We start from the raw sequence: 17832 nt of genomic DNA on the forward strand, positions 1-17832 counted from the left end.
TGATTTTTAGAGAGAGTGGAAGGGAAGAATAGAGGGAAGGAGGAAGAGAGAGAGAGACATTGATGTGAGAGAGACATCAATTGGTTGCCTCCTGCACCCTCCCCTCCTGGGCCGGGGATTCAACCTGCAACCCAGGTACGTGCCCTTGACGGGAAATCAAACCCACAACCCTTTGGTGCATGGGCGGACACTCCAACCACTGAGCCACACAGGCCAAGGCTCCCATGTCTTTTTAAATGTTATTTTAGCTCTATCTTAGAAAAACTCCTACTTCTAAATCACTCCTGGGGCATCTGAGGCCAGATTCTTATCCTTATCCCAAATGGGTCTGCCCTAAAGCTGGGCACTCAGATGTAATAAAAAGCTCAGCACCATCAGACTAAATAGAAGAAACACTACTGTTCCAATTGTCTTGGAAATCTTATTTTTTTCCCCTCTCACTTTTTTTTAAATATATAATTGACATATAACATATTAGTTTTAAGTGTACAACATAATGATTTGATATTTGTATATATGGTGAAATGATCACCACAATAAGTCTAGTTAACATATCATTACACATAGTTACACTTTTTTTGTTGTGATGAGAACATTTAAGATCTACTCTCTTAGCAACTTTCAAATATACAATACAGTATTGTTGACTATAGTCACCATGCTATACATTACATCCCCAGGACTTATTTATCTTCTAACTGGTATTTTGTTCCTTTGCAAATTTATATATGGAATCAGTTGTTCTTAGTTTAATCCTACTGGAGAGTCCAGAAGTTCCTGTGGAAACATTTTCTTCCATGTCCATATTAATAACAACAGCTCTGGCAGAGACTAGTGTGAGACCACCAGAGTTCAAATATTGCTTTCCTATCTCAAGAAGGCATTATCTATCTGAAGTGATGAATTGGCCTCTCTTAATAGGGATGTGGGTTACAGAGGTGCATACAATTGTTAAAACTCACCAAAGTACACAATTGCGAGCCATACCTTGATTTTTAACAAGAATTTTCTTTAGAACACCTTTTAAATTTTCCCAACAGCAAAATAAGATGAATCAATAAGACTCTAGAAGTGCCTATTTCCTCAACAGTCAGAAGTGGCTTTACCAGCTACATTAGACCTATGTGAGAATTTTCTTTTGCTCGTCCTAGAAGGAGCACAACAATTTCCTTTTGGAGCAAATCTGGCAGAGTAAGAGGAAAGGAGGACTTTCCTTTTCTTCTCATTTTATGTCCTTCTCTATGGGTTGAAATGCCTAGCTTTAAACATAAAACAGAAAATGTCAACATCTCTACATTGGATCCAATATCTTCTCATTACTTCCACTAAACCACCACCATTCCTCACAAGGATAACTGCCACAGCAATTGTCCTACTTAGTCACCCTTCTTCTACCTCTCTCCCAGTTTCTTCTCAACACAAAAGCCAAAAAGATCCTTTTAAACTCTAAGTCAATCATGTCACTCTTAGACTTAAAACCCTCCAATGAGTCCCCATTTCACTCAGAGCAAAAAGCAAAGTCTTCACAAAGGCCTCCTAGACCCTACATGAGCTGCCCTCCACCCCACTTCCCTGTTCTCCTCTCCTCCCAGTTTCCTTGCTCACTCCATATCCACCATATTGACCTCCTTACCATCCCTCTATCATGCCAAGCATGTTCTCACCTCAGGACCTTTTCACTAGCTCTGGTTCCTTCTGCTGGAACACTCTTCCTCCAGATTTTGACATCAGTAACTCCCTCACCTCTTTCCAATCTTCACTAAAATGCTGCTTCCTCAATGAAGCCCACCTGACGACCCCATTTAAAATGGTAACCCCATTCCAATCCTCTGGATTGCCTTCACCCTGCCACAGTTTCCTTTTGCCCATAACTTACCACCTCCTAACATGTTCTATAATCTATTTAAATTATATTTAATAGTGTTAAATCTCTGTTATGTTTTTTGTTTATGGTTTAATCTCTCTCCACTGTAAGTTCTTTGTAACCTTTTGTTCACTGATAAAATCCAAGTGCCTAGAATAGTGCCTGGCATATAATAAATAAATGAATCTGGATGATAACATTATTAGTCAGTTCATTTTATTTCAATACTTCTTTGCATAACAAAAAGAGGCCATAAAGAACATAGAAATCTTAATAGTCATCTGACCAGGCAGAGGGATATAGCATTGCTTGGTCAGCTGTCTTTTTCCCCCTGACCCAGTATTTCACAGATTCAGGCACAGGTTTTCACCTACTTGGAAAAAATTAACACATGCCTCCCACTCTGGATGATCCAATTACAGTACCAATAAAATAACAGCCAATAATTACCAGTGGCTCATCATGAACCAGGTACAGTTCTCAGTGCCTGTGCATCTTGACTCCTTCAGTCCTGTCAACAACCTGATGCAGTAGGTGCTGTTTTTATCTCCATCCCAAAGGAAAAGAAATATTTAGTATATTGCCCTAAGTCATACAGCTATTAAGGGGTGGAGCTGGGATTTGGACCCTTGCTGTCTAACTTCAGAATCCACACTCTTAACCACATACTTGCTTCTCATTTATGATTAGATAAAACTAACATTTGCCAACCTTACTCAAACTGAGCCTAAGCAAACTCCAAAGGTAATGAATTCCAAGCCTTTCCTTAAGAAACAAGGACATAAGGTTCCCACCAGTTATCACAAAATAAAGAAATGGATAAGCACTCTGATTCTCTGTCTTTTACAAACTGTGCACTTTAGACTTGGAGAAATAGACTCTGAGACCCAGAGAGCGCCCTTGAAGTCCAACAGTGTAGTCATTCTGTGGCCAAAACACCAAAGCAGATTCTCCAAAATAAACTCTTTACCCATCATATACAAGAAACTTTAAATGGCCCTCTGATGGCTATGAGTCCAGTGTGAGCCAGACTAACCTCATTTCCCCTTTGAGTAGGGTTATTAGACTGGGATGATCAAAGAAATACTACAGACATATGGTATCTTGATTTCAGCAAACCATTTGACAATCACTCATGATGATAGATCTTGTGGGCAAGGTGGAGAAATGTGGTTTGAATGGGATGGAGGGGAGCATTTGTGGCTGCTACAACAATGGTACCCAATGAATGTTGATTAATAGATATCATATTAGAGGGACGGATGTTGCTAGTACTGCCTGCCAATGGGATCTGGCCTTCAGTCCATCTGAAAAAGTTTTATCAAAGATGTGGGTGATGGACTAGAATCATGTTTATGATGTTTGCAAAGAGCAAAACGCTGTGGGCAGTAGATGACACATTGAATCAAGATTTTAAACCATCACCACTGATTGGAAATGAAAGAGCAAAACAAGCAAGATTCAATTTAACAGAGACGATGGGGAGTCCTGTGAAATTTAAGTTAAAAATACCAACTGCACCAATGAAATAGAGAAAACCTTATGTAAAAGATCCACCACTATAAAGGAAAGGAGCTTGTTGGATCATAATAGCAATAATGCACCAACAGGATCTGGCAATGGTTAGAACAACAAGGGATATATATATATATATATATATATATATATATATATATATATATATTTTTTTTTATTTTAATCCTTACCCGAGGATATTTTTCCATTTATCTTCAGATAGAGATGTGAGAGAAACACATCGATTGGTTGCTTCCTGCACAATCCTGACCAGGGCTTGGGATGGAACCGAAACTGAGGTACATGCCCTTGACCAGAATCTAACCCACGACTCTTTGATCCGCGGGCTGATGCTCTCTCTAACCGCTGAGCCAAACTGGCCAGGGCAACAAGGGCCATCTTAATCCTAGTGGGGCATTCACATGAAGAAAGGAATGGGTCTATTCATTCTCTGCACCTGTGGAAGAGGGCAACCAGTGTAAGAAGGAACAGAAAACTTGGCATTAAGAGTCCTGGTTGAAAGAACTAAAGTTGTTTTACCTGGGATGAAGAAAGCTTAGAAGGGACCATAGAGTAATCTCTAGCCACTTAAAAGAGGTCTTGGGTAAGAGATTGTAAACAGATTCCATACGGCTCCAAACCCCAGAATCAGGACTAAAAGGCTGGAGTTACAAAAGGACAGACTTAGTCTCAGTGTAGATAAAGACTGTTTGAGAACAGGAACTATCCAGCAATAAAGTGGGGGTGGGAATGGCCACATAGCACTCCTGGGAGTTTCAGAGGGCATGGAAACCAGATGAGTTGCCATTTGGAACCTATTAATTTATTTATTATCCTAACCCAAGGACATTCTTCCATTTTTGTTCAGAGTGGGATGGAGGGAGAGGAAGAGAGGAATAGAAACATTGACAGGAAAGGGACACATCGAGTGACTGACTCCCGCAAGACCCCAACCAGGGCCAGGGACGAATCACAACCAAGGTAGTGCCCTTGACTGGAATCAAACCCGCAACTCATTGGCCCACAGTCTGACACTAATCACTGAACCAAACCGGCCAGGGCTGGGATATCTTTAAAAATAGTCCCATCCTGGTTGGGAGGTTGGATTTGATGGGTGCTAAGGTCTTTCCAAAATCTAAGACCCCAAGACTCTCCAACTTTTATTAAATTCATGTTATTATTGGTTAATTTCACTTGGAATGACTTAGGAACTTCGTAATAATTTTTCAACATATGGATGCCCAAGTCCTCAGATTCTTATTTCAGTATACCCATACCTTCTCATGTTCATTAGTGGAATGAGGGATGGACATTAATGTCAGAAACAAAAAATTGTCATGCCTGTCTTAGTCATTCCAAAAGATGAGCTAGACAGGGTCACTCTCCTTTGTGGGATTGCAGTTTAGTAGGAGGGCTCTCCAAAACTGTTTCAACAAATTTAGACCTTAGAATGAAGGCCTTACATTCAGAAACCATTCCCACCTCATAATTTAAAATTTTTAATTTATTACCAAGACGTGATTCATGAGGAATTCTTTTTTTTACTTTTTTATTGATTTTTACAGAACAAGGAAGGGAGAGGAAGAGAGAAAGAGAAACATCAGTGTGAGAAAGGAACACTGATCAGCTGCCTCCTTCATGCCCCCTACTGGGGATCAAGCTCACAACCTGGGCATGTGCCCCAATGGGGAATCGAACCAGCAACCTTTGGGTGTGCTGGACAACACCCAACCAACTGAACCACACTGGCCAGGTCTCATGAGGAATTCTTGATATAAAAAAAAATTTTAGGAATTTTTGTGATTATTGGTTTGTTCGAGGCATACTCTTCCACTGATTTTTAATAGTCTCCCACAAAAATCTCATGTTTCAGTAGTTTTTAAAATATGTTTTTATTGATTTGAGAGAGAGAGGTAGGGAGAGAGAGAGAAACATCAATGTGAGAGAGAAACATCGATTGGTTGCTTTTCATATGTGCCCCGACCAGGGATGAAACCCATAACCCGAGTATGTGCCCTGACTGGGAATCGAACTGGAAACCTTTTGGTACATGAGAAAAACTCACTTAGCTGAGCCACACCAGCCAGAGCTTGTGTTCCAGTATTTTCATAGAGTAAAAAGAAATTAAACTGAACTTTCAAAACAAAATTCCAACTACATTTGAAACTGTCTTTGTCCATAAAATTACAAAGCATTATATGAAGTCAATGGATCCTTAAGACTCTTAGGCTAACATGGAACAACATGAGAAAGTCTATACACCATGACATTTTTTTTAATCCTCATCCGAGGATATTTTTACATTTATCTTCAGATAAAGCAAAAGGGAGAGACGGAGGAAGGGAGAGAGAGAGAGAAACATCAGTGTGAGACACATTGACTGGTTGCCACCTGCACAACCTCAACCAGGGCCGGGGACAAACCACAACCGAGGTATGTGCCCATGGCTGTAATCGAACCCGGGACTCTTTGGTCCACGGGCTGATGCTCTAACCAGTGAACAAAACCAGCCAGGGCTGCCTTGGCATTTTAAAGGTGATGCCCATAGATCAATGGAAGAGAACAGAGAACCCGGAAATAGACCCAAGACATTATGTTCAAGTAATATTTGACAAAGGTGGCAAGAATATACAATGGAGTAAAGACAGCCTCTTTTAATAAACGGTGTTGGGAAAATTGGACAGCTACATGCAAAAAAAATGAAAGTAGACCACCAACTTACACCATATACAACAATAAACTCAAAATTGATAAAAGACTTAAATGTGACTCATGAATCCATAAAAATCCTAGAAGAAAATGTAGGCAACAAAATTTCAGACATCATATGCAGCAGAATTTTCACTGATACAATGCCTAAGGCAAGAGAAACAAAGGAAAAAAATAATACATGGACTACATCAACTTAAAAGCTCTGCACAGCAAAAGAAACAACCATCAAATGGAAAGGGAACCCACTATATGGGACAGCATAACTGCCAACGATACATCAGATAAGGGGTTAATTTCCAAAATATATGGAGTACTCATACAACGCAACAAAAGGAAGGCAAAGAATCCAATTTAAAAATGGGCAGAGGACCTAAATAGACACCTCTCCAAACAGGACATACAAATGGCCAAGAGACATATGAAAAAAATGCTCAACATCACTAATTATCAGAGAGATGCAAATTAAAATGATTATGAGGTATCACCTCACACCTGCCAGAATGGCCGCCATCAACAAATCATCAAACAACAAGTGCTGGTGAGGATGTGGAGAAAAGGGGACTCTAGTACACTGCTGGTGGGCATGCAGACTGGTGCAGCCACTATGGAAAACAATATGGTATTTCCTCAAAAAATTAAAAATGGAACTGCCATTTGACCCAGTGATCCCACTTCTAGAACTATATCCTAAGAAGCCCGAAACACCAATCAGAAAGAATATATGTACCCCTATGTTCATAGCAGCACTATTTACAATTGCTAAGATCTGGAAACAAGTGTCCATCAATAGATGAGTGAATAAAAGAGCTGTGGTACATATACACAATGGAACACTATGCAGCTGTAAGAAAAAAAGATCTCTTATCCTTTGAGACCTGGAGGGACCTGGAGAGTATTATGCTAAGCAAAATAAGCCAATCAAAGAAAGACAAATACCACATGATCTCACTTATTTGTGGAATATAACAAATAAAATAAGGTGATAAACAAAATAGACCCAGAGACATAGAAGTAGGTTTCAGACTGACAAACTTCAGAGGAGGGAGGAGGGGGGAGGAAAGAGATAAACCAAAGAACTTACGCATATAAGCATAACCAGTGGACACAGACAACAATGCTGGGTTGGGGTGGGAATGGGAGGAGGGTGTCAATGGGGGGAAAAGGAGAAACATCAGTAACAAAAATAAATTAAATAAATAAATCTGTGATATGCACATTTCAAAAAAAAGAAAAAGAAATAATAAATAATGGTAATGCCCATTAATCGTAGACTAGAAGCTCTGAGACTGAAGACATTTCTGAGAGAGCTTATGTGTAATTTTACTTACCTGATGGCATTGTGTGGAAAAGGTCTCCACAAACAGAAAGAAATCTTTATTGTTACCATCTTAGCAATATCAGCCCAACAAGAATTTCAAGGATTTCCTAGGTAAAGTAGTTCAGTACTTTTGATTTAAAAGCTCAGTCTAGTGCAAGAAAAGTCTAGAAAGAAATGTGTTGCTGTGAGAAAATTACAACCATGAATTATTAACGTTTGAAAGATCGCTTTCTTCTCAGTTGTTTTGTGATGGGTTTAAAAGTAGTTTTCAATGGAGCTGTGTTAGGATCTCATAATGCCACAAAGAAACTCGCTGAGCAGAGACAGGAGGGAAAGAAACCTAACCAGTTTCTGAAACATTAAAAAAAAAATACACTTCACATTAACCAGACTGTAAAGGGTTTTTGCATGTGATAGAATGAACAGAATGGGGAGGAAAAGGATCATCTTTCCAAAAGCAGAACAAACCCATGATTAGCATTACCATATCAAGCCAAAATGATCAATTCACCCAATTTGTGAATTCCTCGTTTCTTTCCAGGTTTAGCAGTTTCTGTGTCTGCTCAGGCTAAAATTGTGCTTCTCAAATAAGGAAGCTTGGATCTCCTGAGGTCATCACTGACCTCATTCCACAGGATGATAAATAGTACTCTAAAATTTTGGCCAATGGACCATTGAGGAATTGAGATGGTGTGTCTTTATCATCTTAGACTTGAGTTCCTCCCATGCCCCCTCACACTCCTGAAGCACTAAAGATCTTTTCTAAAGGACAGCAAGTTATTTCTAGGCCCACTTCAGAGCACCTGGGAGGGGCCAGGCACGTGGGTAATATAATAATCCTGGGGGAAAGAGTTTAAGGGAAAAGAGTGAGAAACATCACCTCTACCACACTTCCAACCCTAGATATTTGCCCTCACAGTCCAAAGATTAAACAGATTGCTCTGATCTGGGTTCCCCAGACCCTGTGAGTGCAAGTTCAACCACAAGTAGTTTATGTGGGGGTTGTCCCCAGGAACCAGCCATAGGTGAGTGAGAAAGTGAAATGGAGAAAGGAAGGTAGAAAATACATGGTGTATTATCAAATAAGTTACCATGGTGGGCAACTAGAGCTCAGTCCTACTGGGAAACTCTGAGATGGTATAGAACACACCTCAGAGTTCTCTAATCCAAGGGGCAAAGAAGCGGGGTGTTCATCCACCAATGTCCTGTCCATCAGTGGTTGAGTGCTGCCTCAGGGGCATTAATTCACTGGCACTTCTGGCTTTCTCTGTGTGCACAGTCAAGCATGGTCCAGGTCCACTAACCAAGAAAAAAGAAGCCCTAGGCAGAGTCCCAGGAATTTGCAGTAAGCAGCCTTCAGCATGAGAGATAAGGGCTTAAAAAATGTAGTCAGAGCACCAACACTGTCTGCTGTTCTGAAGGAGAAAAACTAAGATAAAGGTTAAAACAGAGTTCTAGAAAATTTATAGGTGGGGAGGTGGTGGGCAAGGAATTGGGTTCCACTTTACTATCAAAGAATGATCATGTAGGAATTAGTCAGTGAAATGTTCCAGAAGGGAAGAGTAGTATATACACAGGCATGAAGAATGAGAAAGCCTTGCAAGTTGGGGAACACCCAGTTCAGTATGACTGGATTGAGGTAGAAAATGGAGAAAGCAGGGAGGGCCATTAGAAAGAAAAGCAAGAGATGAAGCTTATCAAATGGACAGAAGCATATCGAGAAAGATCTTGATTTTAATACAGTAATTCCCTTGGATTTGTGCAGCATTGGATAAAAGAAAAGTCTAGTGCTTGGAAACAACCCTGTGGACTCAGACCTGGATCCCAATTCTAGGCTCCAGCACTTTCTAGCTGTTGCTACCTGGAACAAGTTGCTAACCCTCAGTAAAATAGGAAAATAATTGTTCCTCTCTCACAGAGTTATTGTAAAGACTAGATAAGGTAATTCATATAAAGATCTTAGCACAGGATCTGACATACAGCAGATCTCAATAAATGTTAGCTGAAAATAAAATCATTCCACTCAATAGATGACAAAAGTGTCATTGTAGTGCAATGGGGAAATGATGGTCTTTTCAGTAAGTGGCAATGGATCAATTTTGTGTCCATATGGAAAATAATTAATCTTGACCCCTACCTCACACCATTTGCAAATATCAATTCCATATGAAAGATGGGTCTAAACTACAAAGAAAAAAACAAAAAAAATTCTAGAACACAGGAGAATATCTTCATGACCGTGGGGTCAGTGAAGAATTTAAGAACATACAAAACACACGAAAAATGTATATACTATTGTGACTCCACTTACATAAAATTCAAAACTAGGGAAATCTGATGGATGTGGATGTCAAAAGAGTAGTTACCTTTGGAAGGGAGATAGTGACTGGTAAAGGGCTGGGGACGGGGGAAGGGTGCGGAATGTTTCAGGATACAGTAATGCTTTATTTCTTGATCTGGGTGATGGTGACATGAGCTGTTCACTGTATGAAAATTAGCCAACCTGTACATTTATGGTTTGTGTACTTTTCTGTAGGAATGTTCAACTTTAATATACAGTTTATGTTAAAACTCAGTGACTAAATATAATTAACTACAGTTCTGGCCGGTTTGGCTCAGCAGTTAGAACGTGGGCCCGTAGAACAAAGGGTCTCGGGTTTGATTCCCAGTCAAGGGCATGTACCTGGGTTGCAGGCTCAATCTCATGCCCTGGACAGGGTTGTTCAGAAGGCAACCAATTGATGTTCTCTCTCTCTCTCTCTCTCTCTCTCTTTCCCTCCCTCCCTTCCACTCTACCTAAAAAATCAATGGAAAATATCTTCTGGTGAGGATTAACAAATAAATAAATAAATAAAATTAACTGCAACCAAAAAGCCAACAACATTAAAATATCTAAGGGGCCCTGGCCGGTTTGGCTCAGCAGTTGGAGCATCGGCCCACAAACTGAAGGGTCGTGAGTTCAATTATAGTCAAGGGCATGTACCTCCGTTGAGGTTCAGTCCCTGGCCCTGGTTGGGGTCGTGTGGGAGGCGCCCAATTGATGTGTCTCTCTCACGTCGTTTCTCTCTCTCTACCCCTCTCCCACTCTATCTGAAAATAAATGGAAAAATATCCTCAGGTTGAGGATTTAAAATAAATAAATAAATAAAATGTCTAAGGATAAACAGCTTGGGTTGAGGCCCATGAAATAATTCCAAAATCTCAGGTTTTAGTGACAGAGAAGCTGGACTTACTTCAAGTTTATGACCATAAATTTCAGAAGGCTCTCAACACTGCCAGGTAATTCCCTTACACTTCCTTACTGCATCCATGTTCCCTCCCTGAGACAACATTAACACCTTCTTTTCTCACATTACCAATACCCTCTCAGCTGATGACCTCACCAGGTACTTCACAGAGGAAATAGATGTAATTGTATAAGAACACCACACCCTACCGCCAACAGTTCACCAGCCTACCTGCCTGTCTGCCCTTATCTTCCATCTTCCCTCCAGTACCCATCCATGGAAGGATACTTCGATCCCTTCCCCTCTCAGCTTCTCAAGGTCTTCCATAATTATCCAGTTCTTTCCCCAGCTTCATCAATTTCCCCTGCTCTGTGAAATCTAGATGTGCCAAAACATCAATACCTATTAAGAAAATCTCCCTTGACACTGTATTCCGCTCCAGCCACTGTTCCATTTCTCCACTTCACTTCAGAGTAAACTCCTGTTCTTTTTTTCATTTTATTTGGCCTTCATCTCCACCCCTTCACTTAAATGGCACCTATCAGGGCCATTAATTGATTACAAGTTATCAAATTCAATGGCCTTATCTCAGTGCTCATCTTACTCTTGGACACATCTGACCAAGTTGATTTCTCCATTCTCGAAACACCTTCTCCTGGTTTCCATCAGACCATACTCTCTCAATTTTCCTTCTAGCTTACTGGTTGCTCTTTCTCAGTCTTTCCCCTCCTCTACTCAACGTCTAAAGTTGGACTGCCCTAGGCTAAGTTCTGGCCCCCTTTTCTTCACTACCTACATTGTTCCTAGCTCCAAGGCTTCGCATACCATCTCTATGAGTATGTCTCCCAGTTCTCTCTCCAGCCTAGACCTCTCTCTTGAGTTCTGAACTCACACATCTAATGGTCTAAGTTTCAAGTCAACAAATAGAAAACTATTGATTATATCTTTCCACAATAAAATATCCACTCTTCCATTAGCCTTACTCATTTCTGGAAATGATACTACACGTTGTTGAAGCCAAAATACAAAAACAAAATAAAACTAGGAGTCATCCACAGTTAGTTCTTTTCTTCTCACACCCTGTACCCAAACCAATTAGTAAATACCGTCAATCTTAATTCCAAAATGAATTGAGAATCTCACCACTTCTCACTGTCTGCACAGTCCTAGTCTTGGCCACCATCACCAGTCACATCCACTGGTTCACCAGCCTTCAGACTTGCCTCCAGAGTGACTTTACTAAAGTATATGTCAAATAATGTTACCCCTGCAAACTGTCCTCCCTCCCCTGCCCTAAGCCTGTCTCAGGGCAACTAGCAGCATTCATCTAAGGATGAAGCAACAGGAAGACTACATGGGGAATGGTGATCCTGGTGAGAAGGCTATACAGGGAGTACGGAGCCACACAGACACCTTCAAAAGGAAAGGAAAGGGAATGTAAGTCACTTCCTTTGAAACTACTCTAGGCCATGAGCACGGCTGCAGGAAGATGCAAAATGTAGCAAATAGAAGCCACTGGTACTCTACCCATAGCCTCTCCCACAGGACCACTGCAGACTTGCCAGTATAAACCCCAGGCTTTTTGCATCTCTCTACCTGGCCTGGGAGCATGCTGAGTCCTATCATAGGGCAGGCCCCAGGAGCCAAGGAATTCATACTCCAGGTCTTACCTTCCGGCAGTCAGCAGTCGGTGAGGGGTGAAAGTTGGTGGATAAATATTCCAGCTTCCTCACTCCTCAGTAGAACACTTCTGAAGTATGTGCTGGATTGAACCGGGCTGCCCACAATGGTATCCAACCTCTTACCATGCATGAGCTTTTCTTCCTACACTGTCCCACTTCTGTACTTCCTCTCTGTGCTTCCTGGGTTGCCCTCTAAATAAACCGCTTACACAGAAACCCTTGTCTCTGCTTCTGCATGTTGCAAAACTCCAATGAAGACACATATTATTGTGCCTTTCCTACCAAACGTAATGCCTTCTATGGCAACAATCAAGAACAAGGCCATCCTAAATTCATAGGAACAAAAGAAGAGGGAGGTTTGAACACAAAGTATGGAGATAACATTTCAGAAGAATTTTTAAATAATAAAATTTTAAGACTATTTATTGGTATATAAATACACACAGAGTATATATTCATCAACTATATGCACACATTAAAAAGTTCTCTTTTCTCCATTAACCAGTAGTTTGTATTCCAAACAGTTAAAAGAACTTGAAAGGACTGTGCCAAATTCCATGTACCTAAGTGCCCACCGCTGCCTCTAAAGAAAGAGGGGAGAAGAGGACACAATCTTCTTCAGCACTGAGTTTCACTTGTGTGAAATCTAATTTAAAGAGCGGCATGTGCCCAGCCAGTGTGGCTCAGTGGTTGAGCATCAACCCATGCACCAAGAGGTCACCAGTTCCATTCCTGTTGGGGCACATGCCCAGGTTGTAAACCCAATCCCCAGTGAGGGGCATGCAGGAAGTGGCCAATCCATGTTCTCTCTCATCAATGTTTCTCTCTCTCTCTCCCTCTTCATTCCTCTCTAAAATCAATAAAGAAAAATTTTTTTAAAAGGAGTGTACACACACACACACACACACACACACACACACACACACACACACACGGGAAATGTATGCACCACTCAACAGTCTGCAAAACTTCCCTCCAGTTCTTTTGAAGTGAAATCACCACTCACCCCAACCGCACTCCCCAGATATCAGCGCGGTTGAAAGTGAAGGGGCTGTCCCTGCTGTGTGGTTTGAGGTAAAAAGGAGGCAGGATTAAAGCGCTCATTTCAAGTCTCAAAAGTAAAATACGACTTGGCCTACGGCAGTCCTAATTCTTTCCAGAACTCATCCCCGGAATTGCCCTTTTAAACAACCAGTCATTAACCCAACTCCGGGTCTTTCATAGCTGCGAAAAACGATCGCGCACATCATTTATTCATTACGCTTATTATTGTTGTTATTGCAAAAAAGCAGCGAATTCCCGGGGTGGGGTTCAAAGGGTTTTATTTGAGTGGGGGCAATGCGTGAGCTGGGTTGCAGGGCAGAAGTTCCAGGGAAGGATGAGGCGAGGGCGCCCCCGCCCCCACACGCTCCGGGCCACCGCGCACCGGCGCAGCTGCTGCAGCAACCCGGGAAGCTTCTTATGTAAGTCAGAGCCGCTGACATCACCTTCGCGCTGAGCTTCGCAGCTGGACTAGGCGCCCGTGGACCCAAGCACCGGCCTAGTGCCCCCGCCCACCTTTGGCTCGTTTCTAAAAGATTCTGCCGCCGCTTGATTTGACCCACCATGCGCCAGGGGACCCACCTGAGCGCTTCTCGGAAAGCAGATGACACAGAAGGACATTTATTGGAAGCCCTAGGGTGTCGCAAGAGTGAAGTTAACCGTTAGTAAAGATGCTTAGGGGTCTTCCATGTGCAAGTGGACTTGAGCGACAGTACCCAGTGGGGGTGGGGGGCGCCTTTGGGATCCCCGGAGGGCAGATGACACAGAGCTATTTAGTAGGAAACCTGTGTTGTTCAGGGCAGAAAAGATACCCGGGAGTCTCGTGGATCTCCCTAGGTCCCGGGACACTCCTCCTTCCACGCCCCTCCCCGCGGCCCCTCGGGGCCACAGGGTGGGAGCAGAGCGCTTTGGAGTTCACTCTAGTAGGCAAGCGGCGCAGTGCTACGTCGCACAGGAGCGCAAGTCACAAGTTCGGGGCTCCTTAGCCCCTGATGTCATGGTAAGAGTGACAAAACCATCACGGCGAAGCAGAAGCCCTAAAAAGACACTCACTACTCCTTGAGCCCCCAAGCATGAGTGGAGGTGGGGTCGGACTACAGGGCTAGGAGCTGGGCCGCTGAAAACCACTTAAGTTGCACCAACCTCCGACCACCCCCGGGGAGGTACAGGGAAGGTGAGTCCCAGAGGTGAATGGCAGACCCCTCTGCCTCCGGTGTTGCCATGAACGCTCCCTTTCAGCCCGCGGCTGCCTTCGAGTTCCGAGGCCGCCCCTTTAACTTTCTCCCCTCCGCGTCTGCATCCCTACACGGGAGTCCAGCTGGAACTCTCTGCGCTGGGAGAATTGGGGTGGGTCCCAGGAGAAGGGAGGGGTGGGGAGGCAAGAGTAAGGTGCAAGCTGCAGTGGGCGCGGCGCCGCGGGGCTGGGATTGCGGCGACCGGGGAGGGCGGAGAGTGCGGCGCAGAAGCGGTGCGCCGGGCGGGAGGCGCGGATACTCACGCACTGCCTCCTGCTTGGGGTCCAGCGTGCCGAGGACGCGCTGCACGCCGCCGAGCTTGCCCTGCAGAGCCCAGACGCGGCGGTGGGTCAGCTGGATGTCGCTCTCGAGCTCTTGGAACAGGCTGCACGCGTGCCGGGCCACATCCGAGAGCTGCCGGAGGACGCGAGCCAGCGCGGCGTTGCTGACCGCGCACAGGTCCAGCATGAGTAGCACGGCCGCGGCCGCCGCCGAGGACGCCTCGCTAGCCGCGGACGCCACCTCCGAGACCCCCGCCGCGCTCTCCTCGCCCGCGGTGGGCGCCTCTCCTTGCGGCGGCTGCGCCTGTTCGGTCGGATCAGGCAAAGGCGGCGGCGGCCCTGAAGGCGCAGGGGGCGCACGGGGAGAATCCTCTGGCCCCGGCTCCACGGCCTCGTCCCGTCGGCTGGGCGGCTGTAGGGGCGGCGGCGGTTCAGTGCTGCCTCCGTTCGAGTCCTCTGCCGGGCCGGGCAGCGGGCGCCGCTGCCGGCACAGCCACTGCGGCTCCACGATCCGCTTGGCGAAAGGCATCCTGTGCAGCCGGGCCGCGACTTTCTGGTCTCCTCAAAGCGCCCCTTGCGAGCTGGGAACCGGGCGCGCCCACCTGGGCGCACAGGGGGCAAGAGTCGGGCAAAGGCTCTCTGGGGCAATCCGGATACGCAGGGGGCTCCTCTGTTCACCTGGCCTCCTCCTCTTCCCCGCCCTCCCCCTAGCAAATCAGTCTACCCAGTCCTCCTCCGGGTGCACCTTTCCCTGGAGAGGATGACAAGCGCGGGGCACAGAAATCCTGGGGTGCGCCTGGGCTCTGCTCACTTGCTTCCAACCCGGGTCGGCTGGCTCAGCTCCATCATTCCAGCACTCGCCGCCGCCGCCGCCCCGGCTGCTGCCGCCGCCACCGCCTATATAAATGGGCGTGTGTGTGAGTGTGTGAGTGTGTGTGTGTATGTATGTGTGTGCGCGCGCGCGTGCGCGCGCGTGTGTGTGTGTGTGTGTGTCTGGGTGGGTGTGAATGTGTGTGTGTGTGTGCGCGCCTCAGTTTGAAAGTACCCGAACACAGGCCTCTCCCCGCGCGCCCTTCGGCCGCTCCTGGGAGCGATTGCACCCAGGCTCTCTCCCTCTCTGGGCTAGGAGGAGGTTTCAGAAAGACGCTTTGAAAACCCGGAGAGCGGAATCCGCCTCCAGCCCGGGCGCAGGAGGCAGCGTGGGGGCGGCGGGGCCGACGCAGGGCGGGGGGAGGCCAGGGCGAGGGGGGCGCAGCGCCCTATGCGGCCGCTGGGAGTCACTGGTGGCCTCGCTGGGCGAGTTCCGGCGCAAAAACACTTCCTCACATCCAAGGGGTTAGCATTGAGACTGTCAGCGTGGCGGGGCGGGGAATCCTCAAGTTAGGGTTGGGGGTGTGGGTAGCGAGCGCAGAGGTGGTGGGGTATTGGGGATGCGGCAGATTTGGCGTGTTGAAGCAAGTTGCTTCCCCGAATTCCAGCTCGGAGTAAGTCCTTTGGGTTCTTAGTGGGAGAAAATCGGGCTGTCCCTAGGAGTGCCCTGGGCTCTGTGAGCGCAGTGAGCCAGCTGGGAAGGATAATCGGGCGTGGGCGCACCCCTGTGCGGCCAGAGTGCCCAGGGTGCTGCTTATATCCACTTCCCAGGCATCGCTAGGCTGTCTGCTCTGGGCCAGGTCTCTACAGAATATCATGAATGAGACCTAAACAACCAATGAGCAAACCCCTCAGAAAACTGCTTGCAAGACTCATTGACATGTTAGGTGAGATATGTAGGACTACCTTTCTGTCACCCTACTGTGCTGATCATACACTGGAATTTTAAAGTTCTCCATCAGAGCGATGATTCACAGAAGAAAGTTTTCCCCTTCAGTTAACTGAAAGGTATAATTTCTAAAAAGCCATATATTTCTATTGCAGCAGGCTGGATGCTGTCAGCCTAAAACCTTTTCTAAAAAGAGTTTGGGAAATGTTAATAAAATACATGCTTTCATCCCTCCAAAAAGAATACTGTAAAAATATATATTTTTTTATTTTAAAGCCACAAGCCAGATCTTGGGAATGCAGCCTTCATTTCATGTGTCTAAAGAGAACATGGGGGGAAAATGTTTTATGGCAACAGTAAAGTCCTCCAGACCTGTGGTGGTGTCTCCTCTCCTCCCTCCCCGACTAAGCGGGAGCCCGCACAGGGCCCCACAATCAGCACTTTGGACTGGCCCACACTTTGGTTATAAAGGCTTCAACAGACCATTCTCTTATTCTACCTAAAAAAGTAAGATTTTTGGCAAGGGAATGTCCTTGTTCATAAAAGATCCAAGCTGGGGATTTGGGGGTAAAGGGTCATGATGTCTGCAAGGTACACATAAATGTTTCACTACCAACAACAATAATAATGATAATGTATATGTACAAAGAGAGAGAAAAAAGAAAATATAGCAAAATGTGCAACATAGCGAGTCTAAGTAAAGGGTATATTGGGATTCATCGAACATTTCTTGCAACTTTAAATTTGGTTTGGTTTCCAAATATAAAGTGAAAGAATATTTTGGAAAAGAATCTTTTAGGAGTTGTTCTTTATCGCACAAATTTAAAAAAAAAAAAAAACTTAGAACTGGCTGTTTTCAAATTTAGTTTTACTTTTTAATATGCTCAAAATTCTGAACATGAGTTCTGCTAGGTAGCCAAGCCACACACTCCTCCCTAAACATAGTGAGGTAAAGAACAAGGAAAGGATATTAAAAGCATCCAGTTAGCAAGTCTTGTAGCAAGTCTGCCCTGCCTCTCACTGCCCCTCACCCAGCACTGTCCTATTAATAGCATTCAAGGGGCCAGTGGAGTGGGCCCAGCTGAACCCTGACATGGGCAATGAGGGGTGTTGAGTTCTCACTCTTAATAGGAGGTTCCAATTATTGGCAAATTCCTTCCTGGGCCTGAGGGCCCCTATCCACCCAGAGAGGTGATTG

General features: G+C 44.8%; 1 protein-coding gene across 2 annotated transcripts in view; it reads right to left on the minus strand.

The window, feature by feature from the left end:
• Positions 1-15746, minus strand: part of NHS (NHS actin remodeling regulator) — a 358867-nt gene extending 343121 nt beyond the window's left edge. Inside the window, exon 1 of one of the 2 annotated variants that reach the window (XM_036271754.1) lies at positions 14858-15746. In XM_036271754.1, the coding sequence (XP_036127647.1) occupies positions 14858-15404 (547 nt within the window). In that variant the 5' untranslated portion in view covers positions 15405-15746. The remainder of the gene's footprint in view (positions 1-14857) is intronic. The other variant, XM_036271753.1, reaches the window with a different exon arrangement.
• Between the last annotated feature and the right edge of the window lie 2086 nt (positions 15747-17832).

The sequence above is a fragment of the Molossus molossus genome, unplaced genomic scaffold, assembly GCF_014108415.1.
Source record: "Molossus molossus isolate mMolMol1 unplaced genomic scaffold, mMolMol1.p scaffold_m16_p_2, whole genome shotgun sequence".
Classification (NCBI taxonomy): domain Eukaryota; kingdom Metazoa; phylum Chordata; class Mammalia; order Chiroptera; family Molossidae; genus Molossus; species Molossus molossus.